The 27,644-nt window shown below is 42.2% G+C and overlaps 1 protein-coding gene across 2 annotated transcripts in view; it reads left to right on the top strand.

Annotated features, from left to right (window-relative positions):
* Positions 1-1,002: 1,002 nt before the first annotated feature.
* Positions 1,003-27,644, top strand: part of PIK3CG (phosphatidylinositol-4,5-bisphosphate 3-kinase catalytic subunit gamma) — a 40,489-nt gene continuing 13,847 nt past the window's right edge. The window contains exons 1-7 of one of the 2 annotated variants that reach the window (XM_071552634.1): positions 1,003-1,138; positions 6,993-9,008; positions 13,245-13,310; positions 13,395-13,620; positions 16,933-17,036; positions 19,353-19,499; positions 20,761-20,851. In XM_071552634.1, the coding sequence (XP_071408735.1) occupies positions 7,005-9,008; positions 13,245-13,310; positions 13,395-13,620; positions 16,933-17,036; positions 19,353-19,499; positions 20,761-20,851 (2,638 nt within the window). In that variant the 5' untranslated portion in view covers positions 1,003-1,138; positions 6,993-7,004. Of the gene's footprint in view, positions 1,139-5,637; positions 5,760-6,992; positions 9,009-13,244; positions 13,311-13,394; positions 13,621-16,932; positions 17,037-19,352; positions 19,500-20,760; positions 20,852-27,644 lie in introns of those variants that run through there. The other variant, XM_071552635.1, reaches the window with a different exon arrangement.

Genomic DNA, 27,644 nt, shown 5'->3' with positions numbered 1-27,644 from the left:
GTCTTGCAGAGTGCTCCCTAAAGATGTGACCTGATGTCAGCACAGCTTTCAGGGTGAGTGTGTGCCCTCAGTGCCATACAGGGTTCACCTGCAAATCCCATTGCAAGATCTGGGTCAAAAAAGGTCTCAACATAACCATGGAAAGTGTTTTTGCTGTTTACTCAAAAAAAGAGCTGCAGAGACAGAAACACTCAGCTCCAAACAGACAGCACTCAGAGTGGGGAAAGAGTGGTGAGGGGGAGTTGTTTGAATTGGATGTGAAAGGTTATTCCTGAGCTGCATCTGGAGCCCTGGCACTGTAAGGCTGATGAATTAATCCTCCTGCTGTGGGCAGCCTTGGCAAGGCCTTAGCTGGAATACTACTATGTCCAGTTTTGTGCAGTGCTTTCCAGAAACAATGTGGCCCATTTGGCAAGAACCCAGAGGCGAGCTACAGAAATCACAGGAGCTCTAAGGAACATGACCTAAAAAGAGAGATCCAGGACTGCCCAGTCTGGAGATGGGAAAATGGTAGAAAAACAGTAACACAGCCACTTCAAACAAAAAATGTAGTTAAAAAAAGACAAGCAAGATTCTCAACTTGTAGAACAGGTTTAATCAGACAGTATGAAAACCGTTCCAAAGGAGAAAGGAACCGCACTGGAGCAGGTGCCTACCCAACTCCAGAGGTTTCTGAGGGCAGCTTGGACAGACCGTGTCCCTGCCCTGGGGTGTGGTGCCGAACGAGCTGTCCGCAGCCCCGGGCCCGAGGGGCAGTGCTGGAGGGCCCTGGGCAGGGAACACCTCTGGAAGCAGCTCCCAGGGAGGTTCTGCTGCCCGTATTAACACCAGGACCCGTCCGCATGACCTGTGCTGACGAGTGCCCCGCACCGAGGCTGTGGTGCTTTCAGCGCAGCGCGGCTGATGGGGCCGGGGCCAGGCCCGGCTGCCCCGGCGGGGCCGGGCCGGGCGGGGCAGGGAGGCCCCACAGCCGGTTCCCTCTTTGCCCGGCGTGTGATTGGCGGCGGCTCTGGAGCTGCCTCTCCCGCCGGCCATGGAGCTTCCCCGCCGGCCCCCGGCCCGCGGCGCTTCCTGCTGAGGCGAACACCTGTCCGGAGCCGGGGCCGGGGTCGGGGCTGGAGCCGGGGCCGCAGCCGCGGTGAGTAGCTCCGGGCCGGGGGCCAGCGGGGGTCGCGGCGGGCTCCGCCCCAGGCCGGGCGTGCCCGAGGCCCGGGCTCGCAGGTGGCGGCGGCTCCGCTTCCCGCGGCGGTCGCGGGCGGACCTGCCCCGGCTCCGCGCCCGCCGCAGGACGCCCCGCGGCCCCGGCAGTCCCGGCGGGCCGGGCGCGGTGGGGTTCGCTTTTCCCTTCCCCGGGCGCTGAACGGGCGGCGCCGGCCGCCATCTCGGGGCCCGGGCGGTGCAGAGAGGGCGGCAGGGGAGGCAGCCCCGCTCCCGCCGCCTCTCGCCCCGCGCTCGGGGCCCTTCCGCAGGCCGTGTGCGGCTGGCTCGGGTCGCGCTGCGGTCCTGCCGCCCCCGGCACTGCCGAGCCGTGGAGCTGCCCGGCCCGCACGGCCTCGGTCCTGCCGCCCCCGGCACTGCCGAGCCGCGGAGCTGCCCGACCCGCACGGCCGCGGTCCCGCCGCACGGCGCGGCCCAAGCAGCAGTTACTGGGTGTGATGCCAAACGCGCGGAGGACGCTGCCGGAACGTTCAATGAAACAATGCGAAGCGAAGGATCACGCTAGACAGTAGTAGCGGTTCCTTTGGGTCTTAAGACCTGAGTCAGCGCGGCCACAGCACGGCTTTTAAACAGTAAATAACTGTACTTCCAACAAATAATAACCTCTTGTGTCTGTCTGGTACAGGCAGACCATAAAACCTTTCCGCACCACAAATCATCTGAAATAATAGCTGAGGGCGTTCGGGAGCCGGTGGTTGGTGTAGGTCAGATCACGCTTTTAGGAGTCAGCGCTGGAAAACCGGGCGCGAACTGACGGGACCCGCAGTGTCCAGGTGGCCACAGCTGCCATCCTCGTGTTTTCATGAAGTGTTGCTTTGGCGGTAGATTACCCATGGCTCTGTAACTCCAGTTAACTAGAACTTTGCTGAAATTCTTAGCTAAATTTTTGGAGCCAGCCTGAAGTTACTGTTTGTTCCACAATCTGCCCCAAATAGATAACTCGTGTAGAAACCAAAATATGCAAAGGTCTGTAGTGAAGGCAGGAGAATCCTTAAAGTGCTACAGCTGTAATAGCAGTCTGATTGGCTCAACAACCTCCTGACAAAGCTATATCTGCTGATTTGTGTACTTTTCGGTGAGGAATGTGACTGCTTTACCTGTGAAGTTTACTTGCAAATGGGAACCTGCGCTGTGTAATTCCCATGAGAGCTCGTAGTTGCTCGAGCATCTGACAAAGAAACTGAGCAGAGTGGCTTTTTGTTCTGTTCATCCTTAACATGTTAGTGCTGTATCCTGTCTGCAAAGTTCAACACTGGATCACTGCAAGTGTAGGAGAGATGTATTTTACTCCTGTCCAGCAAATGCAAAGCCATCTCCTGATACAGGACAATGTGGACAAGTAGATGCAAGATGCTGCTTGGAAAGGTTTGGCTCATATCATGGTAGTTTTCTTTCAGTTTTTAAAAATTTATCTTTTAAGTTGACTTGTCTAAAACTGTGAATGTAAACATAATTATCTATTTACATAATATATGCACGAGGTAATTCTTATTCTGGTAGAGAGTGCTTATTTTCTTGTAGGTTAAGTTGTCTGGGAAGGAGTTCACACTAAAGTGAAAAGAATAATTTTAAAATAAGGTTTGTACATGATGGATTAACTAGAAGCAGGAGCTAATATACAATAACCATAATAGTAATTGGTAGAACTCTAACACAGTCCTAACAGAGCGATGAAGACTGACAGCTATCCTGGTTTTTTTCGAGCTGAATATATTAAATAATTCATCAAAATACCACATTGTCTTTTCAAAGTGCCTTTCAGCCAGTGTTTTCAAATAATTTCAAAAGTTTACTTATAAATTTATCTCCTAGTTCTGCTGTGAATCTTGTTTCAATCTCAGCTTAACTCTGATGGCTCCATTCCCTTCCTTTCTCTTCCCTCACTGCCCTAACCACTCCTGCAAGTGATGAGTCAGATAAAGGAACTGATCCAGCTGAAAATTAACCAAATTTTGTGTTGTTCTTGTTATGGTCAGATTGCTGACCTGAGTGAAGAGATAGGAACAAACTGGAGACAAAGGCAAGACTGTTTACTTGCCTTGGTTACCTTCTACAGACCCACCTCCTCCTGCTCTACTGCACCCCATGAGGATTTGTGCACCGTGGTAGAACAGTTCTCATAATACAAGGATATCTAGGGTTGACAAGGCTCATTAGAATTAAAAATTTAAAACTGATTTTTTTTTCCTTTTTTTGAGGTGTTGTTGCAGGAGAGATATAGAAATGTCAATCTGCAGGTAAAACTTAGGCATGACAAACGTTTTAGGAACTTACTTTAAGTGACTACAAACATCAGAGTTTTATGATGCATATGCGTAAGGCAAGTTGATTTTGCCAACGTACAGATTGGATATAGTTTGATGTCACCCTAAGAATGAGGATACTTTTGTGTGTCTCACTGCAGAGGCAGATAAGAACCTTCTGAAGCTGATGAAAAGGGGTCAGAGCAGAACTGGAGATGGAGATTGGATTGGGCCGGACCAGACATGACGGGTCACAGCTCAAATGAATTCAGGCCATAAAACATCCTTGTATAGACAGGGCAGCTGCAGAAGTACTGTGCATTTTGTGTTGTAACCTGATGCAGCTTGGGGGGGAATATCTGAAGCTTTCACTGCCTTGCACTACCTGCCTTTATAAGCAGATGAGACTGAGAAACAACTCCAGTTGTTGAGCATTGTGCAAGGTGGTTCTTGGCTGCATAAGGTGGAGATGCTGCCTTTGATTGTCTTGATGGTCTTGATCAACGGTGTAGTGCTAGAAGAGCTTAGCAGGGTATGGACTATTTGTTGTATATGTGTTTGAAAAATTAATCCTTGGATGTGTAGCACATAGCACCAAGCTGAGGCTGTTTTAAACCTGGAAGCTTTCTTAGATCTGCAGAACCCAATGAAACTGAAATGGGTCCAGATGTTCTTAATAGGGGCAACATAATGACTTTAGAACAAGGGCCATTTGGAAAAAATCTATGCAGCCTATTGGCATGAAAAACCCCTTAATGCCAGTTGCTGATGTTTAAATGAAGAAAAATGCATAACTGCATTGCATTTTAGAAATTATGTGAGACAAGAGAGACATGTAGTGTGTAGTGCTGAGAAGCCACAGAGACTGTGGCTGATGAATGTTGGCAGGCTGCACATGGCTGGAAGATAAATGCTGGACCTGTCTTGGCCAACATGAGTAGGTTTCATGTCAGCAATAAGATGTTCAGGGTAGCTTTGCCACTACCTTGAGAAAATTCAAATACTGGCTTTAAAAGATAAAAGGAGTTGGGACAGAATGTATTTTCCCCAAACTCAGTTCCTAAAAAAACAACCTCTAAAAAGAAATCAATCTTAGCAGCCAAGCAGAATGATGCTCCAAGAGACAAGAGCTGTGTGTATAGTGAAGGCATTTTTCAGTTTTTTAACCTCTGTAAAGTGTTAAATTCAGAGGCTGAGAATGGATCATTTTTGCCAATACAGAGGGAATGTTATTTTTCACTTTTTAATTAAAAAATGTGTCTCAGAAATAAGAAGTGTGCAGATGTTAAAGAAAACTAAAGGCACTGCCACTTCACAGTTGCTAAAAGACCTTTCAATTGTTTAATTATTTTTCTTTCTTCCAAGAGTCATAATGTTTGTAGGATATGTACCACCATAGGATGTGTTGTCCTGCTTGTAGTATTCAAAATTGTCAGTATTTCTCTTTAAGTGTCATAAGGGAAAAGGATACAGTTAGAGATTTTTCTGTCTTTTCTTTCTCTTTTGAACATGTTTTCCCAAATGTTTTTTCCCGTGGGCATTTTATTTAGTAAAAGAACAGCTCTTCAGGTTGTAGTTAACCACAACAATTAGGGTTGAAAGTCTATGGTTTAATTTCTTTGTAAAGTCGTCGTTTCTAAGGGATTTCACTGGGTGTTTTTAATCATACCAGGGGGAAGATTGCCCAGCAGTTCTCCTGCTGAGGTTACTGTGCAAGATCCTTGGCAGATAACAATCTCCTTGTGATGCCTGTACAGAGACTGGCTTAAAAAACTCCAGTGAATTTAAGTTGGTTGGTAGCGTCAAATGGCTATCACCATGAAAATAAAAAAAAGGAAACATTGTGGATTTTGTTGTCTTTTATCTAGTATTTGTATTTAACTCTTTCATAAAGTAACCTCTCAAAAATGTATTGGTTTTAAATGTTTAACTTGAATTCATTACATTTATTGCCTGGGTATTTATTATTCTTTGCTATTTTTAAAAGGCTTTAAGCATGTCTTGTATGCATGTGTGCTAAATTGGTGTACAGTTGGTGTATTTTTACTGTTGTAACAGGAAAAGCATTCTGACTTCTTTTAAAATGAGCAATCATATGTATAATCACCTTGGTTAAAACTTCCTTCCTGGTAAGTGCAGCACTTCCTTTGCATCTGGATTATGAGGGTGAGCAAGAAAAGCAGAACAGCTTAAACAAAGTAACTGTTTGTGTGAATGATCTTCCTTTAAAAAAATAGGAACTTCAAAAATCAAACAAATGGGTCGTCTTCAGCAATTCAGCCTTTATTTAATAAGCAGGTAACATTTCCTTCTACTTTCTCAATTATTGAGGTGGTGTATCCATGGTCGCTGCTTTCCGGAACTTGAGAAAAGAATTTTAGTTAGCATGTTATGTTGTTTCAGTTTAACACTTCATATTTTTCCTGCTTGTTTTATTATCTGCTAAGGCATCATTGCACAGGATTTTACTTTTCTCCAGCAGTTAGAGAAAGATTTTATGTGTAGAAAGTGTTGTTTGGAAAGGAAGTTCAGTATGTTGTGGCAACTTGGCTTGTGCGAGTGTGCTCAATCAGCACAGCCTTACACTTCCAAGCTCTTGATGAATAATTTCCACTTTAATATTGTTCAGTGGAGATTAACTGGGGGCAACAATATTTTTGGTTTACTGAATACTAATAAGGTAGGCTACTTAAGTTTGATATTGTTTCACCAGTGTTTTAGGTGTGATTTGATGTATAGGGTAGTAAATCGGCATCAGCTTGGGATGTTTTTCTTCTGTAGCAGACTAATAGTTCATACTGGAAGTGTGTACTTGGAAAATGGATGGATTTTATCGGTGTGCTGAACTGATTTATTTAAAAGAAGCACATCTAAGGGCATTAGCCTTGAATTTAGATGCTTGTTAAATACTTGTCTTCTGAAATAGTTCCTGAGTTTTGAATCCTAAAGGACTTTTATGGTGGAATTCCTGGATTCCGCATCATTGAAAAGAGATGGAAGAAACTGGGAGTAGACTACGTTGGTCCAGTCTGCAAATATTGCTTGTTTTGTTACTCCATTCCTGGAGCTCAGTGGGATCATATTCTGCTCATACACTGTAGAGTGTTTTGGTTTCTATGAAAATCCACTTATGTCAACATGAGCATCATCAAAACAGATGAGGCAGCAGAAGAATCAGTGCTTGATCAAATAGAAGCCAGAAGAAATCAATATGGAGGTTGTACATTCAGACTGCTTATCCTCAGTTAAATCTGTGAAGTATGTCTAAAAGCTCCATTTTAATTATTTAATCACTGGAGGGTTCATTGGTTTTTTTTTAATTTTTGTTTGGTATTGAATTGAATAGACTACATGTGAGGTGGTCTATCTAAATAAAGTATTTGTGACCAGAATTTAAGGGAAGCAGGAATATAAAAGTATATACATGTCAGGATTCTGACAGGCCTATGATTTTAAATTGGAAGAGTTAAAAAATAAGAGTGAAAATAAATGTAAATGAGAAAGTAATCAAATATTTATATGTTTTGCTAGATTTCCTCTGGCATGGAGTTGGGGGATCATGAACAGCCTGTTGTTATGAGAGAGGAAAACAAACGAAGGAGAAGAAGAATGAAACCTCATTGTACATCGAGTAGTTTTTCGTCAATGGAACTGATATCCATTGAGTTCATTTTACCTACAAGCAATAAACATACTAAAGTACCAGAAATTATATTACTTGAAATAGCTGGCAACTGTACAGTGGAGCAAATGAAAGCCCAGATTTGGATGCGTGCAATAGAGATGAGTCAAACCACAGACTTCTACCATGCATTCACCCCGGATCAGTTTATTCTCCAATATCAGAAGAAAGGGCAATGGTATGAAATTTATGATAAACATCAAGTGTTGCAGACACTGGACTGCATACTGTACTGGAAGGTGTTACAGAAAAAGGTAGGCAAGATCTATGTTGTCCAGAAACAAAAACCATCAGAAGAAGTTCAGGCGTTTCAGCAGCAGCTTAATGATTTAATTGGTTATGATGTCACTGATGTAAGCAATGTGCATGATGATGAGCTGGAATTTACCCGTCGCAGATTAGTCACCCCACGAATGATAGAGGTAGCCTGCAGGGATCCCAAATTGTATGCAATGCACCCATGGACTACATCTAAGCCACTCCCAGAATATTTATTTAAAAAGATCACTAATAATAACATTTTCATAATCATACATAGAGGAACAACTAGCCAGAAAATTAAAGTGTCAATAGATGACACTCCAGATATGATTCTCCACAGCTTTTTTACAAAAATGGCAAAGAAAAAATCCTTGATGGACATTCCAGAAGATCATAGTGAATTGGATTTTGTACTCAGGATTTGTGGCAGAGATGAGTATATTATTGGAGAGACACCAATCAAAGACTTTCACTGGATAAGACAGTGTCTTAAGAATGGGGAAGAAATCCACCTTGTCCTGGACAATCCCCCTGACCCAAATGAGGATGAGGTTCAGAAGGAAGAATGGCCCTTGGTGGATGACTGTACAGGAGTTACAGGGTATCATGAACAATTGACAATAGATGGGAAAGATCATGAGAGAGTCTTCACTATCTCATTGTGGGATTGTAATAGGAAATTTAGGGTGAAAATAATTGGCATTGATATTCCAGTTTTACCAAGAAATACTGATCTTACTGTGTTTGTGGAGGCCAACATTCAACATGGGCAGCAGCTCCTTTCACAGAGAAGAACTTCATCAAAGCCTTTTACTGAGGAGGTTCTGTGGAACATTTGGTTGGAGTTTGATATAAAAATCAAGGATTTGCCTAAAGGAGCACTTCTGAATCTTCAGATATACTGCGGCAAAGCACAGGGGCCATCCACAAAGACGAACCTTCAGTCGCATGAATCCTCCAGCTCTGACTCAAAATGCAAAACCCAGCTGCTCTATTATGTAAATCTTTTGTTGATAGATCACCGTTTCTTGCTACGAAGTGGGGAGTATGTGCTCCACATGTGGAAAATTCCAGGCAAGGGGGAAGAACAAGGAAGTATCAATGCCGACAAACTCACATCAGCAACTAACCCGGATAAAGAAAACTCAATGGCTATCTCTATTGTGCTGGACAAATACTGTCACCCAATTGCCTTGCCCAAGCACAGGATAGCATCAGACACCCAAGGGGACAGGACCCGAGCTGAAATGCCCAACCAGCTGCGCAAGCAACTTGAAGAGATCATAGCAACTGACCCACTTAATCCACTTTCTCCGGAGGACAAAGAACTGTTGTGGCACTTCAGATATGAAAGCATAAAGCACCCCAAGGCATATCCTAAGCTGCTTAGCTCTGTGAAATGGGGACAACAAGAAATAGTGGCCAAAACATACCAGTTGCTAGCTAAGAAAGAAGCTTGGGATCAGAGCACTTTAGATGTTGGACTCACAATGCAACTTCTGGACTGTAACTTTTCAGACGAAAATGTCCGAGCAATGGCAGTTCAAAAACTGGAAAGTTTAGAAGATGATGATGTTCTTCATTATCTTTTACAGCTTGTGCAGGTAAGGTGTACTTGCATTCTTCAACTCTGCCTTCCAGGAATATTTGCGTTACCACACTAGCATTTCCATTTTAATTGGTCTTGTTAGTGATCCCTAGTTTTGAAATCTTCAGTGTTTAGTTAAAGCAGTGGTAGTGACCAGGTTAACACAAAACAAACTTCTACTTTTTGCCTTTTGCCCGTGTCATTGATTTTGTGTTACCATTGCCTTGTGTCTTACTATTTGCATCTTGTGTTGACAGTAGTAAGTTTTTCTGGAAATTGTCAATGCCAGCACAGCTATGATGGGAGTAAATCTTAACTGTACTGTCTCTAGTCCTGTTCACATGAGGTCTGAATCACACAGCACTAAGAGTTGTTGACTGACTTTACTAATAGTTTAGAAAGAGTGTACACAGAAAGAAAGTAAAGACAGTTGTTGATATGGGCAAGGCCTGAAGAAAAATCTCAGTTAGGTTTAGGTCAACAACACCAGTGTATTTACACAGTATGTTGCAGTGACCTCAGTCTTGTGCTGTTAAGAGGACCAAATTTATGTAGAAGTTTCCAAAAAAAATTTTTGAAGGTAAATAAAGAGTTGCTAGAACTACATAATAAGATTGTCATTCTGGGAACTTGGGTAAAAAACTGTGGTTTGATGGCAATGAATCACTGTGCATGGATCTCCCAGATGAAATGTTGGGAAGGTTTATAGCAGTTATACAAGAAAATTGGTTGGTTGCTTTTTCTCAATGTGGTGCCATTGCTGGGCAGCAGCAAAGTCTCCTCTGGTGGCTGATGGAAGTGGTAACCCCATGTTCTTCCTGGTGAGCATGACCCCTGAAGCCACACGGTTACACAGGCTTTCTGCACCTGACAGGGCTCTGGTTTGCCTGGAAAGGCTGTCATCCCTCAGAGCAGGAAATACTTTTTTCAGAGAATCAGAGGACAAAATTGGCATTCAAAATTAAAAAAAAATGGAAATGGAACTGCTGCGTCTGGGAAAGCTGCAGAGTGGGACTTTCCATTTCTGCAAGTTCAGAGAGCCCAGGTTCCCTGGAAAATGGAAGTTAGTATTTCAGATTTTGCTACACGTCAGTAGTGCTTTAAACAAAGCCTTTCTATCCTTGTCTTTGCTTGTCTGAAGATTAGGCAGAATTTATGCACTTTGCATTAGCCAAAGGAGTCGCTACGGTTACCTCACGGGCCTCCCACGTAGCTGCTGCTATATATATGCTTGGCTTCTGAGCTTTTGCTGTCTACTTGCGGCCCAGCAATTTTATTAGCTTTTTTGTGTCCAAGTTAGGAGTTTGGAATGGTGATTGGTTGCTATCCAAATGCCTGAGAGAATGGGGGAAATTCTGACAGTTTTTCTGTTTGTTTTTGAAATTGTTTGTTTTCAGGAAGTACAAATCTGGTGAGTTTTAAAAATAATAAATCTCTCTAAGAGTGAAATAAATTACTGTAGCATAAAATCATGGGGACTTAACTTCATTGTGTCATTTTTAGTAAGAGATGTAAGATATTACAAGATTACCATCCTTAAAAAGGAAAAAAATGCTAGATTTGAACTTTTACCTCTCTGCTGCTTTCCTTGTTTTTTTTCTCAGCTAACAATGGAACGTAGGCTGTCGGCATCCTGCAGCAAAGTTTTGGTGCCACAGTGTATTTAAAAATCTACCATTTTCAGAGAAGGGATGTCAACCATTCCTTTGTTCCAATGGACACATCTGACATGTCTGTTCTGCAAATGGGCATCACCTTTCAAATGCATGCCTTTATGGAAGCTCCATGGCTTATTTCATAACTCCTTTTACCTCCATTCTACCTCCCCTTAGAGTTAGAAATCAAGCAAACATTTTATTTCCCCCTAGTTTTATCCCAAGTAGAAGCAGCCACACCATAAATAAAGCTATTTAGCTTCCTATAATGGTCTGTCCTTCTCTCTGCAGTTGATAAAACATGGATAGGATAGTTAAAACGCAACAAAATCCTTTGCAAGACAAGCACCAACGACTGTAGTGCGTGTATGTGGCAGTGAGTAAAGCTCTTCTGCTGAACTGACAAGGCAAAGGTATGTGCAGGGACCTGATGAAGTGCCAGCAGACATCTTTTAATGCCCAGCATTTCTTCTTGTTGTGCAAAAGTTGATGTTTGACTTTGTGAGGAAAAAAGAAAAATGGGCTTGACTTTTTAAAATAATTATTTCTAAACCATCAGCTCAATAAGTATGCTCATATACATTTTTAATATTATTTTATGTTAAAATATATTTGCAACTTTAATAAGGAGGTTTTGATTTGAAGTAATGTTGGTTGTTTGGCTGTATTTCAGTCTTAAATTGTTTTTCAAGGATATGCACTGAGAACACTGAGCATAGTATATACCAGAATGAGGTTTTTAATAGGCTTTCTTGGAACTGTAAGCAAATCCATTTGAATTTATGAAGTTATTGCTGTTGGGCACCTTATTGCAGTGAAAATTAATTTTTATTAAAAACCCCTCATACCTCATAATCTCATACACAAAGTAAAAGGATCTATATATTGATTTATAGTTGTGAATTCTTAGTATATTAAATAAGATGAAGCTGTTTGGGGAAATAAAGCAGAATTGCAGAGACAGTTAAGACAGTTCCTGCAGAATTATGATACAAGAGAAGGGCAAGTCTGGTGCTTGGCTTTCTTGTCTGTCTCTGGTGCTTGGATTTCTTGTCTGTCTCTGGTGCTTGGATTTCTTGTCTGTCTCTGGTGCTTAGCTTTCTTGTCTGTCTCTTAGCCAGCAGCTGGAAAGAACGTGTCTTTCTGACCTTTTTGCAAGTTGGTTCATTCTAGAAGGTTAACTGAAAAAGCTTGATTTTTTTTTCTGTTGAATAAACCCACAGGTCGATTTACATTTCAGAAATCATATTGATATTTTAATAAAAAAACAACTGTGTGCCACAGTACTTTCAAGAGTTTATAAAACTATGGTTTGTTTGATGAATTTAGCAGACCTTTGCTGATGGCTTTGTTGCTTCTTTGCAAGCTGCAGAGCACAGTGATCTTGAAAGAGCCATTATATTCTGTTGAATAACTACTGCTAGAGGTTTGCATACCCAGTTGCTTCTGAAAGCTGAGCGTACTACACGCACCCAGCTCTCTGCGCATCCCTTTGTGTTCCCGTAATCTCCCTACAGGCTGCTTCCTGGCACGCTGTTTCCAGAACCTGAAGCCATTCACCAACCCCCTCAGTTCATGACTCGATTTTGTGACTCTGTTTCAGAGATTGTATGCTTCTCATTTCTTGTTTCTTGCCATGGGATATGCATGCATGCTTTTTTTCCATCATTAATACAAAGCACCTATAAACTGAAGCAACAGGAAAGAAGCTGCTGGAAAACCTAACTGAAGAAGTTCCCTGGCACGGCCCAGTACCTGGAAGCGTGATAGTTTTCTGGTAGACCAATTCACTTGGGTTTTGGGATGGAGAGGAGAACAACAGCAAATAGATTTCAATGCTGACACTTGAAAAGAGTTGTTGACTTTTTTCCCCACCCTTTTTTGGCAGTAGCTTGGAAATGTCTGTGGGCTTGGGTGGAGGGGAGCAGCTTTTGGAAGAGAAAAAATGCATCTGTTCTCACAGTCATTAAAAGAAGGCTCTGATGAAGTCTTCCTCTTAATTGTACTCCATTAGCATAGGATGTGTGTCAGAGCCTTTATTCTGTCATTGTTCAGGGGTTAAAGGTCAGATAGGTGTTCTGAAGAGCTGCTTCTCTATCCCGTGGGTATCTCTGGAGAACCCAGAAAGGTAACGTGGTGCCTGACTCCTGAAGTACTGGATGTTGTCCAAAAGGAGTACCTTATTACTGATATTTTTGTTAAAGAATGATTACAAATATGTTATTTCATCTGGCAGTAATAATTTTGAACGTTCTCAGTGTCAGTCAGGCTGCAGGTGGTTTCCTGATCTTGCTAGGTTTTCCTATGGCCTGGGAATGGTGTTGTTTTGTTAACATTCCTTCATGTTAGACCTCAGGTTGGTCTCACTGGTTAGATACTCCATGCCTTGCTTTGTCACATTGATAATAACCCTGAAAATAACCTGTTGCAAAGAGGGAGTGCTTCTTGAATGAGACACCAAGAAGCCTCTTAAAGACCTGCTTTGTTATTAATTTCCTACTCCTGCAGCAGTGTGTTCTGTAGATGTCAGTGGTGAAGTGTAAGTGCAGTGGGCTCTTAACTGTGTTAATAACATCTTCTATGTTTGTATTACTCAGGCTGTGAAATTTGAGCCATACCATGACAGCGCATTAGCCAGATTTCTGCTAAAACGTGGCTTGAGAGTAAGTACTTCAAAATACACTCAACTTATGCTAAAGAAATGTCAAGAAATGTGTGCTGATTGAAATACTTTTCTTCACCTCCAGAACAAAAGAATTGGTCACTTCCTATTTTGGTTCTTAAGAAGCGAGATTGCCCAGTCCATGCACTACCAGCAGAGGTTTGCGGTCATCCTCGAAGCCTATCTCAGGGGCTGTGGGAAGGCCATGCTGCACGATTTCATGAGGCAGGTGCAAGTAATTGAGTTGCTGCATAAGGTCACCATGGAGATCAAATCGGTTTCTGCAGAAAAGTATGACGTTACTTCTCAAGGTATTTGCTAACAGACATTTATTTGTTGGTAATAACACTGTTTTTTTCTCTTCATGTGTGAAATACTGGGCAGCAAATTTTACTGTTTATTTAGAAAATTTGTGGATAAAGAACTGTCAAAGGGCATAATTTTCTTTTAAAACGTATGCGTAAACTGATAATGATTGAACCAGGGTTAGTTTGCTCATTCCACCCCAAAAGAATTCCTTGGATTGGAGAGCCATTCTACTCTGGCTGTGCAGAAGTGGTTGTGGTGGTGTTTTGAAAGAAAAGTGAAGGAAATATGCATTTATTGTTCAATATATAATGTAATATCTGTAAAGTTACCACGTAGTGTGAGTTAAGGGACTTAGTGAAGCCCCATATAAAAACATTGTTTCCAATCAACTTCCTAAGTTTATCTTAAATACTCTATAACCTAAATGTATTCAGTAAGAGAATCCTGTATTTTGGACAGAAACTACAGCCTTGCAGATGTACATGTCTGTAACAGCAGTGGATTCCAAAATACCTTGTCTTTGAAGGATATGTGGGCAAAGAAGAAAAGTTTTCAGAGAAAGCAATCACATTGACACCCACCAGGTTTTGAAGTTAAAGAATCTTTGTATATAATGTACAGCAGAACATTGAAAGATGACTTACATAATTGACATTTCCACTGAATAAGGCTTCCTGAAACTGTGGAGTGTCCTACTAATGCTAAATCTAACGTAATTTATTCTCAGATTATTGGGGTTTTTCCTACAGGCTCCCTCTACTTCTTATGTTTTAAAAATGTATATCCTAAAATTTATTCTTTAGGTTATTGCTTCTTTTTTGCCCTGTCATCTCTAAGGTTCATTGTTCATATTTTCAGTCTGAATGTTTTGTTCTGTTTCATTTCATTCTGTCAAGCAGTCTCATCTAATTCTTGTATGTATGTTTCTTCCTCCAGTATTTGTGGAATTCTTTTGAAGAATAAATTCCTTCTTGTTAGGTCCATACTACTCCAGTAGCAATCATGCTGTCAAACTGTTTTGTTCACTTTTAATGTAATCTCTTTTATTATATTTGAATGCAGCAAGTAATAATAAATAAATAAATTCTTAAGATCAAAATATTACATCTTTCATGGGATTATCTGCTTTCATCACTACTCTGTACTATATGACTTGTTTCCCAAGAATGTGTCTAGGCACCTGTTTCATCTCTTAAAAGGCATAGTAGCTTGTTCTTAGGGCAGATGAACTTGAAAATTGCTTTAGCAAGTGCCTTTACTTGTGTTTTAAACTCAGCTAATTCCTAATCTTTGCTCGCTTCAATTGACTGGCATACTGTTTTCAAATTACTTTGCATTACAATGAGGAGACTTACTGAACTAAAGCTACATTTTTGTAGGAAATCTGTAGTTGTGTTTTAGAAAGTTGTTTCATCATCCAAGTTACTACAGCCTCGGTGGTTTTTCACGGAGGGGATTTTGTTAGGGTTTTTTTTTGTGGTGGTTTGATTTTGGTTTTTGATTTTGGGGGTTTTGTTTGGTTGTTGGTTTTTTTTTGTTTGTGGGCGGGTTTTGTTCATGGTTTGGGTTTGGTTTGATTTTGTGTTATTGTGGGTTTGGGTTTTGGTGGGGGTTTTTTTTGAAAGGTGTTTAATTATACAGTCCACTTACTATCCCCTGTATATAGCTGTCAGATTTACTTTTTAACAGAAGAGATACCACATTGGTCTCCAGGCATTGCTAGTTCTCTTCTTCACCAGGCATTAGTTCTCTTCTAAAACCTTATGGTATAGATGTGACATTGGTGTTCTGTGAGTTCTTGGCTAATTCTTTTGTCTTGACTTTCTTAATTTGATAGCAACTTTTGAATTGTCTTCATTTTCTTTCAATGTGTCTTCACAGCCCAAAAAGTCAAAGTGTCTTGGGCTACATCAAAAGCAGTGTGGGCAGCAGGCTGAGGTGAGGGAGGTGATTGTGTCCCTCTACTCTGCCCTTGTGACACCCCACCTGGAGCACTGTGTCCATGTCTGCGTCCCTCGGGACAGAACAGACATGGACCTGCTGGAACAAAAATTATCAGAGACCTGGAGCATCTCTCGTATGAGGAAAGGCTGAGAGAGTTGAGGTTGTTCAGCCTGGAGAAGAGAAGGCCCTGGGGAGACCTTACAGCAGCCTCCCTAAACTTACATAGACTTTATAAAGAAAGGTGGGGACAAATGTTTCAGTAGGGCCTGCAGCAACAGGGCAAGTGTTAGTGGATTTGAACTCAAGGAGGGCAGATTCTGACTATGCATAAGGAAGACACTTTTCATTATGAGGATGTTGGAACACTGTAACAGGTTGCCAGAAGGTGGAGATGCCCCATGCCTGGAAATACTCACGGTCAGGTTGAGCAGGGCTCTAAGCAAGTTGAGTTGAAGATGTCACTGCTCATTACAGGAGGGTTGGATTAGATGGCCTTTCAAGGTCCCCTCCAGCCCAAACTGATCAATGATGCTCTGATTATGATTCTGTGTTGAGTATCCAGGTCCATGCCTAGCTTTCTCAGTACAATTTTTTTTCTCTTTAATTTTTTTCTCCAAAATTACTTGAACATATATATACATCCTCTGCTCTGTAGCTACAGTTTCTTTTAGAACAATGTTCAGGTCTTTGTCCTAGTGCTGAGTAATAACCAGTGTATTCCTTATGCTGCCAACACCTGCTAGCTGAGATGAAAAGGTTATATTGTATAATCTGTATTATTCTGAGCAGAAGCTTCAGATGCTTGAAGTTTAATGAATTAAAAGATTGAGTTTAGATGTGAACATTAAAATTCTTGTTCATATAATATACAGCAAGTTTTCTTACTGGAATGTGAGAGTAACAAGGCTGCACTATGAAACCAGTTGTTGGATAGGACATTCAGTATCTCTATATTGTCCCCTTAACAAGAACTCAAGAGCCACAATTCTGCCTGCAGTTATAAGGGCAAAGTAATTTTTTGTGTGTGTTCTACTGTGTTTTGTTTTTTAAATGAAAGCTGACATTTTAACATAATCTCTTGAGTTTTCAGAAGGTCTCCAGGCACTGTGCAGTGCTTCTAACACTGCAGAGAAAGCACAGGACTTGTGAGGTGTTGGAAGACTTTACCTTTAGGTATCTGAAACAGCCCTGACCATTAATAGTGCAAGTTAAAAAGTCTTCCTCCATTCCTAAAATCAGATCATGAGGAAAGCAATTTAAATAGTAACTAAACAGAACTTTTTAGCCAGATCATGATGCTTAAGAAGTTTGATTTGCTATAAACTTTTTGCCTTCCAAATTTTGATTTCATTGTGTTTTCTTATTTGCAGTTATTGCACAGCTGAGACAAAAGCTTGAAAAATTACAGGGCAGCAAACTTCCAGAAAGTTTCAGAGTTCCATATGATCCTGGGCTAAGAGCAGGAGCCCTAGTGGTAAGTATATTCTGAGTTTCTACAAATCCTTTTTAAAAAAAATCTGTTTCCAAATATGTGTCATTTGGTTAAAAATTTTGCTAATATGTCTAAAGGTATTATTTCAGTGTGAATATTGTGACATTTCATGGACTCAGTAAGTTTTTGTTCCCAGAGCTATTACCATTTTTCTAACTGTAGTAATGTGCCACCATGCACTAAAAAAAATGCAACAACCCATGAAATTCTAATCATTAAATGTCAATTATGATTTTACCATTAGTTTAATCCAGGATTTAACCAGGTAGCTGAACATTTTTTAAATGAAATATCTGTATAAAACTGCTTTATCTGTTTCAGGGGCTTTGGGGTACTCAGTTTCCATTCTTCCAGTTACTTTCTCTGTCTTACCATAATTCATATCTGTCATTAAGGTTAAGGTCCAAACCTTTATCATATTAACAAAAATATCTGCCCTAACTATTTCTGATTTTTTGATACCTCTGTGTTGTTTTTATTAGAAAATACATTAGTTTTATTAGTAATGCATTAAGAAAAACTTGAGTTTTTCTGTGTTGCTGCCCTCAGTTTTGTGGTGAGATTGCAATTGTGTTTATCAACTCAGAGTTAAAAACAAGATTAATAAATCAGCAGATGTGAAGTGAAAGGAAATTGGATCATGCATTTGCTATGCAATGTGAGGGCTGTGTAAAGAAGCACAGTGAAGATCCTTGGAGTCACTTGATGTGCAGCAAGGAGCCCACAAGAAAAGAATCCCTTGGTTTTTTGTCTTAGCTAAGGGCAGATGAACCATCCAACTTGTGGAATTGCTGAATAGTCAGGTACTCATTTGGGTACCCGATGATACTGGTTGTCTAGATATGGCCATGTTAATGTTCAATAAACCTGTGCCTTGGAAGACAAGCTATAAGCTAGTCAGTCTTGAAGCTGAGAGAATTAAACACCTACCAGTTGGGCACAGCTGAGGTACTGTCAGTACAGAAGTCAATTCAGACATTGCTTACTCAGAAATAAAGAATTTGTGGCTTCTTAAATACTATTTTCTTGTTTGTATTCGTCTCCCTTTAGTCACTTATTTTTGGTTTTTTATACAGAAATCATCAACTGCTTGACAAAAAGTGGATTTCAAAATAAAATAGATCTCTCTGGATTTTCTAGTTTTCCTTCACTTAGGAAGTATTCAATCTTCCAAGGACCTTCCTAGATGAAGGAAGCTATAGATTTGCAAAGGATAGCTATGTCCAAAATAGATGGGTTAGGGGTTTTTCTCCAAAACTAAATGAACAAAAATATTTGATACAACAAACTGTATTGCTAAGCTTTCATTTCACATTTGTTCTAACAAGCACTGTTTGTCCATAACCTTCAAACCCTAAAATTTTACTACTCTAAACCAAATATTAGAAGGAAAGTCAGTGTTTCTAGTAAGTTCAAAGATTTAATAATTTCTTTCCTTTTTGAAAATATGGATGGTAAAACCTGCTCTTTTTTAAACCATGGGCTCAGAAATTCCATTTACGAAATGTGGATATTCCAAAATACTTATCTCCTATGTCATGGATTCTGTCAGCTCTCAAACTAATGTGCAGTTGCTTTTTTTTTCTTTTAATTTTAGATGGCTTTGTTGTACATAGTCATGTTCAACAATGGATCAGGCATTCCAAAGTAGAAAGTATTACCTACTAGAGTTGCATTAGCTGTAATTACTGGAGAAAACATTTGAAATAATGCACTTTCAGCAGTTTCAGTGCTGAATTCATGAAGATTAAAAAAGTAATAGAACTAAGTAGGGAATTAATTTTCTTATTTTACAAATGATTATGTTGAATTAGTCTCAAAAATGCCATTTTCCCTATGAATTTGAGCAATTTGCTAAGGGAATTGAGTCAAGCAGTTCGGAATGTAGTTGCTAGAAGTCACAAGGATGGATGATGTGGTAAATTGCACTGGACAATGAATATTTTGGTTTTGCAAAGCACCTATTGAAGTGCTGTTGTGAGGGTCCCTATCTGTCAATTTTGTCAGAATCTCTATTATTGGTTTAAATCTCTCTGAAGGTGATTTACAAGCTAAATCCAGTTTTGGAGAGTCAGGTTATGCTTTTTCCTTTATCATGGGCTGTGGTTAAAAGTTGTGCAGGTTCGGTGAGACTTTATCTGGCAACTGACCACCATTCCTTACATGTTCTTTCAGTGTATATCTTGTGGTGTAACTGATTGGAAGCTGGTAAACTATTCTGTAGGTGCTGTATAAAAAGGTTAGTTGTGTTCACATTGGAGTACAATGGCTAGCAAGCAATAAATGTGTCTTTCACAGATAGAAAAATGTAAAGTAATGGCATCTAAGAAGAAGCCCCTCTGGCTTGAGTTTAAATGTGCAGATCCAACAGCTCTGTCAAATGAAACCATAGGCATAATCTTCAAGCATGGAGATGACCTCCGTCAGGACATGCTTATTTTACAGGTACGATAGCTGAAACATATCATATCAGTAATGTGAATAGTTTCATATATTTTTAAATTGTTTTCAAAAGTGTGTATACCTTATTTTTACTGTCCATATGCAAGAGAGATTATCCTTTGTTTTTTAAACTGTGTATGGCACGGCTGACATCAACGTTGGATCGTTGTCCTTGTACTGCAGTATTTTATGTTACTGTGTTGTGGATTAACTCCAGTGGGATGGGGAAAGAGGAGAGAAAGAGTAAAAGCAAGAAGACTTGGGGGCTGAGCTAAGAATTGTTTAGTAAGCAAGGAGAAATGGAAGAGAGAGAAAGAAAACAAAACAAGTGTTGCTAAGGCAGTCACTCTCCACATTCTATGGCTAGACCCAGTGCCCAGCCAGTTCCTCCTGCACAGACAATGGTTAACCCGTGTAACCCCTTTCTTTCTCCCTTGTATTGCCAAGCATGATGTTCAGCATGGAGTATTACTTTGGTTGGTTCGGGCCATCTGCCTGGATTTGTCCCCTCCCAACTTCTTGTGCCCTCCCTGATCTAGTTGCGGTGAGGCAGAGTGAGAGACAGGCAGAGTGAGAGACAGACAGGCAGCCTTGGTGCTCAGCAAATGCTGTTCAGCAGTAGCTGGGACATCAGGTGTGTTCCCAGCATTGCTTTGGTCACCAGTCAAAGCCACAGCACCATACAAGCTGCTCTGATGGAAATCAGCTTCACCAGCCACACCCAGTACATACTATAACCCTGTTTTTTCCTGCCATATGCCATACACATGCCACATTTTGGTGGTCTAGAGACCAAATGTTACTTAGTGAAAGAGGGCCTGTTTTTCTGATGAAGCATTTTTATCATTCATTTATGCAATAGGTGACATTAACAAATGAAAAAGAAATCAGTAGGTAGCATTAATATAGTAATATTTCAGTGATTGTTCTGGCAACTGGTTTGTTAGTACTTTTGGAGATATTTACAGGGAAAAATGGACATACTTGCTAATGCATTTGATCTCAGCTTATGTAGAACTCATGCAAAATATTTATTAATACTTTATGAAAAAGTAAAGATTGCCCAGTCGCAGGACAGATGAGGAAATATAACTGTAACTGATAATCTTGAATGACTGTATACTTTCTGTGTTTATCTCTTAATCTGTCCAATAGCCAAGTAAGTTAAGTCCCATCTCAGAAGTCTGGGTAGTGTTATTTGTATGAGTAATACGTAACATTCAAACAATCTGAAATAACTTAGCATATACATTTCTTTTACTAGATTCTTCGAATTATGGAATCCATTTGGGAAGCAGAATCCTTGGACCTCTGTTTGTTACCATATGGTTGTATTTCTACAGGGAACAAAATAGGTATGTGGAAATTCCAAATATCATATTTACAGAAGTTGTGTATGGGAGAACTGTTCTGATATGGACTGAGGTGCTGAGATAAACAACACTTCATTACATTTTCTGTGGCAGCTTTTTTGTGCCTTGGCAGTAGTTTCTGCCCTTCTGATGGGTATCCTTGAGCTGCTGCACCAGCTTAACTGTGGTTCCTGTGCAAGTCCAACTGCTTGGGTAGTGCTGCAAGTTTCTCTTCAGTAACAGTATTTAGTAGGAAACAGCAGTGAAAGTGAGAGTCTTATTCAAGATGTGTTTTAATGTGTCAGTGAAAATAAAATAGAGAAGAGAGCTAAACATTTACATTTTTTTTCTGACCTAGAGCTTCATATCCTGTGCTACATAGAAACAACAACATTACTTATCAGTGTACTCAGGCAGTATTTCTCACTGGGCATTAGTTCCTGCAGCACAAATGATCTATTTTTCAGAATTCATGGTGAGAGGAATCAAGTAAGAAATCCCAGTAAAATTCAGAACTCTTTTTAATATATGTCTGTCATGTTCTTGCTCTCTAATATCCATTGCCACATAAAATTTCAGGATCTCTCAGCAATGCAGGAAACCCAAACTCACTGGTAAAATACCTGGTAGTGTGACGTAAGAGATTTCCCTTTCTCCTAATATAAATGTTTTAAAATTGAATAATATGTATTGATAGAATTTTTAATAAAGGAAATGGAATATTATAAATCAAAATACTAATTTACTATAAATATAAGGAGGATTGGGGTTTCTTCCTCTTTTAGATGTGTTAAGCCTATTATTTTAGAGAGGTTTTTAGGATTTTATATGCTTTTGTTTAAAATCATGTTAAGACAATGTCATGTATTGAAAACTGGAGGAAGAAGGAGAAATTCTGCTAGTGATTCCAGCATTCTCTTAATAATTCTTTAATGAATTCTTAATTGATTCCCCATTCTTTTGTTTCTTTAGGAAAGTAAAAAATTATTTCCTAATGTGCATGGGAGAGATGTAAGAATTTAACATCTTTTAGCACCACAGTAGTGGCATGGTTAATCCTACAAACACTGCTGCACAGTTTGCTGAGAATACCTGCAGCCTGAATTAGTAATACCCAATGTGGGACACTTTGATGTAGAGCTTATGCTTGTTTGGAACAAAACCAAAGAGTAGTGGCATGCAAATGTTCTTTCACAATATTCACATGCAGTCTTCTTACAAGCTTCTTCTTCCCTCGCTCTTAATACTTGCATGGAACTTGGGCAGTTTCTGTGTATTGACACAAAGACAGTACCCCATTCTACACTGAGCACAGGGTGAAACAGGTGTCCTACACCTGGGACTGGCATCCTCTGCTGTGTAGAGCTTTCTCAGCCTGTTAAAGACGGCTGCATTCACTGCAGTTTGTCGTTTTGGAAACATCTGCCCTCTCTACTGCTGCTGCCAAGTAGAGCTCTCTAGGAGGAACTTCCTATTCTATGTATCACTGGTAAAAGGTCATACCCTGCTCTTTCTGCCTTTGGCATGTCCATATGTTCCCAGCTCTGTGAGGCAATTATCACTGTTCTGCATCCCTGCAGAATTTCAGAGGAGTTCAAGCTGCCTCTTAAAGTCTCCTGCTTTAGTACCACAGATCCCCAGAAACAAATCGTGTAGTGCGTTTACTGGTGCCCTTCCTCCCAGCTGAATGCAGCCCAGCTGAGAACCTCTATCCTAGTTACAGAAAACGCCTCCTGTGCCAGCTCTGTGCCCCTGGAATCAAGGAGCTGTTGGCCAGTAGAGGGAGATTTGTGAGCACAGGCAGGGAAAACCTTTTCAACAGCTGGAATGTGATCTGGAGCTCAGTCCCAGGAGAAAAACAACAGCTTGGCAAGCACAGACCAAAATGCAAAGCTTTTTAATTTGGTGGTCTTGGTGGTGGGTTTCAGAGGTCATATTTCCACAATAGTTTTATCACAAACAAACCCAGGCCACTGTCAAGACAGGAGAAATACCTCCAGGGAGTATTCAGCCATGAATTCAGCCATGAATGGAAGGCAGGAAGAGATTACTGCGTTGTTATTCTGTTGCTGAAAAATTTGTGCATAATGCAGTAATTGCACAAGGAAAAAGGACTGTGAATAGAAAGAAATTGATCTGTTCCGGAGAGAGTCAAACTGAAACCAAGTCAGAAACTGGTTTGAATCACTTTGAGGACAAAGGGATATTTTTCTTTGCTTGCTCATCTCTGAGGTGGAGCTGAAGCTGGAAGACAGTACTGAACTTGAAGCAGAGGAAGAAAATAATATATTGCCAATTATCTAATAAGTTCAACTAAAATCTGATTTCCCCCCTCCCCCATACAGACTTACTCAGTCCAAGGGCAGACTGCATTTGCTAGTCTTAGCTACAGTTGTGTTGCAGCCTCTGTTTCTGCATGTCCCTCTGGCTTCCCCTCCGGCTTCCCCTCTGTCCTAGTTCAGCAGGAGGGACCAGTTAACACTGTGTGTGGGGTGATCAAAGCTGTGTATTCCACCCCCTCTATTCATTCCCCAAGGACAATGGACCATTAGCAGCAGCTGCCCAGGGAGCCATTATCAGCTTCACACTCAGCCTGAGGGGGCGGAGCTGCTAATGGGCCATCAACAGCTCAACACCCCCTGGCTCCCAGAGTTAATCACCCATTGTGTGAGTCCCCGCCCAGGGGGAGGGACTGAGTGCTCCCTGAGGGTACATAAGTGGTGGGTAAGAAGACCTCGGGAACCTCTCGTCGGATCCAGAGGAGTAACAGGACCTCGACAGGAGGAGATCCCCGCTCTCGCCCAGACCACAGCCCTCGCCTGCACCAACAGGTTTTTCATTTCCTTTTGCTCTGGACTTGGGGGAGCCACAGGGCTCTTAGCACAAGGGCTAACAAACCCCCTTGGGTTTGTGCCCCAGGACACTGGGCTATACTGCTGGGTTTTTGTGAGTTGAAAGCAATTTCCCTTTTGTGTCAGTGTATTTATTGTAATATTATTAATAAATTTTAGCTCTGACTTATAATCTCTCTTGTGGTGGGTTCATTTCCCCTGCTGGTTCGCCTTTAAACCAGCACATCTTTTGGCGCCCAACGTGGGGCACGAGAGAGAAGTCAGAATTACAATATCATTTTGTGTATTTGGATACAGAAACTCCCTGACTACCATGTTGCTTGATGTATTCATGTGGATGGTGTATCTGGGCCTGTTCATATTTCGACACATGGGGAACCATTTGCCTATTTTGATGCTCTCTTTAATACCAGGGAGAAGGATAAAAATTGCTTTATTAATATACTATGTTTATGTTGTCATAACATCAGAAGCAGTGAATTTCATTGTGAATGTATGTTCAGTCTGGTCTGCCTGTCCTGGTTTGGGTTGTTACCTCTGGGGTCTCATTAAAAATGGCACTCAGCCTCTGAGGAAAACAGGCGGAGATGGTTACTTCCACCTTTTCACCTCTGCTACAACAATAATTGAAAATACTGAGCTTCCTTTTGATGTTAGGGACAGCATGATCCTACTGTTAGTGCTGTTAGTGTTGCTTTGTCTCCTCTGTACTGTATACACCATGTTCAGGGTCAGAACTGGGCTTTCTAAGGAGGCTTGCTGGAGGCCTGCCCTGGGAGCGGATGATGTTGAGTGGCATGGGAAATGGGAAGATATGGGCCAGTATTTGGAGACCTTCTCTCCTCAAATGATCTGGAAATTCACCCCGGAACAACTGCAGGACCCTGCCAAAATGCTAAGCTATGTGAAAGGAAGATGCTCTGGCAGTCCCAGAGATGTGCAGCTCACAGCAACCTGCTGGGCCCTGGCCACTGCCTGCCGCACACTGCTTGGTGTGGTACAGCATCGTCAGGAGGAGAAAAGGAGCAAATCCACAGGCACCATGTCCACTCAAACCATGGCTGAGCCAGAGAGGGAAAGAGATACATCAACCAGCGCCATGCTCACACAAACCACAGCTGAGCCAGAAAGAAAGGGAAACAAACCAACCAGCACCATGTCCACACAAACCATGGAGGAGCCGGAAGGACAGCAGAAACCGATAGCAGTTGCCCCTGTCCAGAAAAGAAAATCAAAGACCAAATCAGTTTGTATAGTGAATGACGAGGAAGAGTCAGGACCTTCACCTCAAGTAGAAGAAATGGAGCCAGAAATAATCACCTGGTCCCTATCCCTGGGAGAGCTGCGTGAGCTCCGGAGAGACTTCACACGACAGGCAAATGAGTCCATCTTGACCTGGCTGCTTCGAATCTGGGATGCTGCAGCCAATGATACAATTCTAGATGGGAGTGAGGCAAGGCAACTGGGATCCCTGTCTCAAGATGTGGTCATTGATCAGGGCATTGGAAAGAGACAGGAAACTCTCAGCCTCTGGCAGCGACTGTTGTCAAGCGTGAGAGAGAGATATCTTTGTAAGGAGGACCTCCACGTACAGCAAGGACAATGGAACACGATGGAACAAGGTATCCGGTGCTTAAGGGAATTAGCCATACTGGAGATAATCTTTTCAGAGGATGAGAGATTCCCTAAAAGTCCAGATGGTGTCCAGTGCATGTCCCAGATGTGGTTAAAATTTGCGCGACTTGGGCCAGAAATGTATTCTCGCTACCTTGCAACATTGCAGTGGAGAGAGGGAGAAGACAAGGTGGGTGCACTGGTCAGTAAACTCAGGATTTATGAAGACACTGTCACTGCTCCATTACGAGCCCATGTCTCAGCTGTGGAAACAAAACTGGCTGAACTGGAAGAGAAGATTAAGGAAGGACTCTTCCATATCTCCCCAGAACAAACGAGAGTCTCTGCCATCAGAAGCAGGCGTCTTCCAGCTAAGGAGAAAGGGTACACTCCACGCGGCAATCTGTGGTTTTACCTCCATGAGCATGGAGAAGATATGAGGAAGTGGGATGGGAAACCCACCTCTTCCTTAGCAGCTCGGGTACGTGAATTGCAGAGGCACAACTAACACAGGGAATTCTTCAAGGTTGAAGGCTGCTCCGGTCTCTCATGGGCAAGGCTCCAGACAGTATAGGAATGATGATGTTATGCCTGATCCTCTTGAAGGAGCCTCCCGGTCGTATTCACAGGGAGAGCGCAGTGAGTACCATGACCAGGACTAGGGGGGCCCTGCCTCTAGCCAGGTAGAGGAGAGGGACAATCGGGTTTATTGGACTGTGTGGATTCGGTGGCCTGGCACATCAGACCCACAGAAATACAAATCTCTAGTGGACACTGGTGCACAATGCACGTTGATGCCATCAGGATACGTCGGGGCAGAATCCATCTCTATTTCTGGGGTAACAGGGAGATCCCAACAGCTGACTGTACTGGAAGCTGAAGTCAGCTTGACAGGGAAGGAATGGCATAGACACCCCATTGTGACTGGTCCAGAAGCCCCATGTATCCTTGGCATAGACTACCTGAGGAGTGGGTATTTCAAAGACCCAAAGGGACTGCGTTGGGCTTTTGGCATAGCTGCTGTGGAGACAGAGGAAATCGGACAGCTGAGCACCTTGCCCGGCCTCTCAGAGGACCCTTCTGCTGTGGGACTGCTGAAAGTTGAAGAACAATTGGTACTGCTGGCCATAGGCACAGTGCACCGTCGGCAATACCGCACTGACCGAGACTCTGTGACCCCCATACACAAGATGATTCGTGAGCTGGAGAGCCAAGGGGTGGTCAGCAAGACTCACTCACCCTTTAATAGCCCCATATGGCCAGTGCGGAAGTCCAGTGGAGAGTGGAGGCTGACTGTGGATTACCGTGGCCTCAATGAGGTCACACCCCCGCTGAGTGCCGCTGTGCCGGACATGCTGGAGCTTCAGTATGAGCTGGAGTCCAAGGCAGCCAAGTGGTATGCCACCATCGACATTGCCAATGCCTTTTTCTCCATTCCGTTGGCAGCAGAGTGCAGGCCGCAGTTCGCTTTCACCTGGAAGGGGGTGCAGTACACCTGGAATCGACTGCCCCAGGGGTGGAAACACAGTCCCACCATTTGCCATGGACTGATCCAGACTGCACTGGAAAAGGGTGAGGCTCCAGAACACCTGCAGTATATTGATGACATCGTTGTATGGGGGAACACAGCAGGGGAGGTTTTTGAGAAAGGAAAGAAGATAATCCAGATTCTCCTAAGAGCTGGTTTTGCCATTAAACGAAGTAAGGTCAAGGGACCTGCTCAGGAAATTCAGTTCCTAGGAGTGAAGTGGCAAGACGGGCGTCACCAGATTCCAACAGAGGTGATCAACAAAATAGCAGCTATGTCCCCACCGACCAGCAAGAAGGAAACTCAGGCTTTCCTAGGTGTCGTGGGCTTTTGGAGGATGCATATCCCTGAGTACAGTCAGATTGTAAGCCCTCTCTACCTTGTGACACGGAAGAAAGATGATTTCCAGTGGGGCCTGAACAACAACAAGCCTTTGAGCAGATTAAACAGGAGATTACCCATGCAGTAGCCCTTGGGCCAGTCAGAACAGGACAGGATGTGAAGAATGTGCTCTACACTGCAGCCGGGGAGAATGGCCCATCCTGGAGCCTCTGGCAGAAAGTACCTGGGGAGACTCGAGGACGACCGCTGGGATTCTGGAGTCGGGGATACAAAGGATCTGAGGCCAGCTACACCCCAACTGAGAAAGAGATCCTGGCAGCTTATGAAGGAGTTCGAGCTGCCTCAGAAGTGATTGGCACTGAGGCACAGCTCATCCTGGCACCCCGACTACCAGTGTTGGGCTGGATGTTCAAAGGAAAAGCTCCTTCTACCCATCACACCACTGATGCCACATGGAGTA

The sequence above is a fragment of the Pithys albifrons genome, chromosome 3 (genome assembly GCF_047495875.1).
Source record: "Pithys albifrons albifrons isolate INPA30051 chromosome 3, PitAlb_v1, whole genome shotgun sequence".
Lineage (NCBI taxonomy): Eukaryota > Metazoa > Chordata > Aves > Passeriformes > Thamnophilidae > Pithys > Pithys albifrons.
The sequence above is the reverse complement of the archived record's forward strand: the minus strand, read 5'-3'. Positions and strand labels throughout refer to the sequence as shown.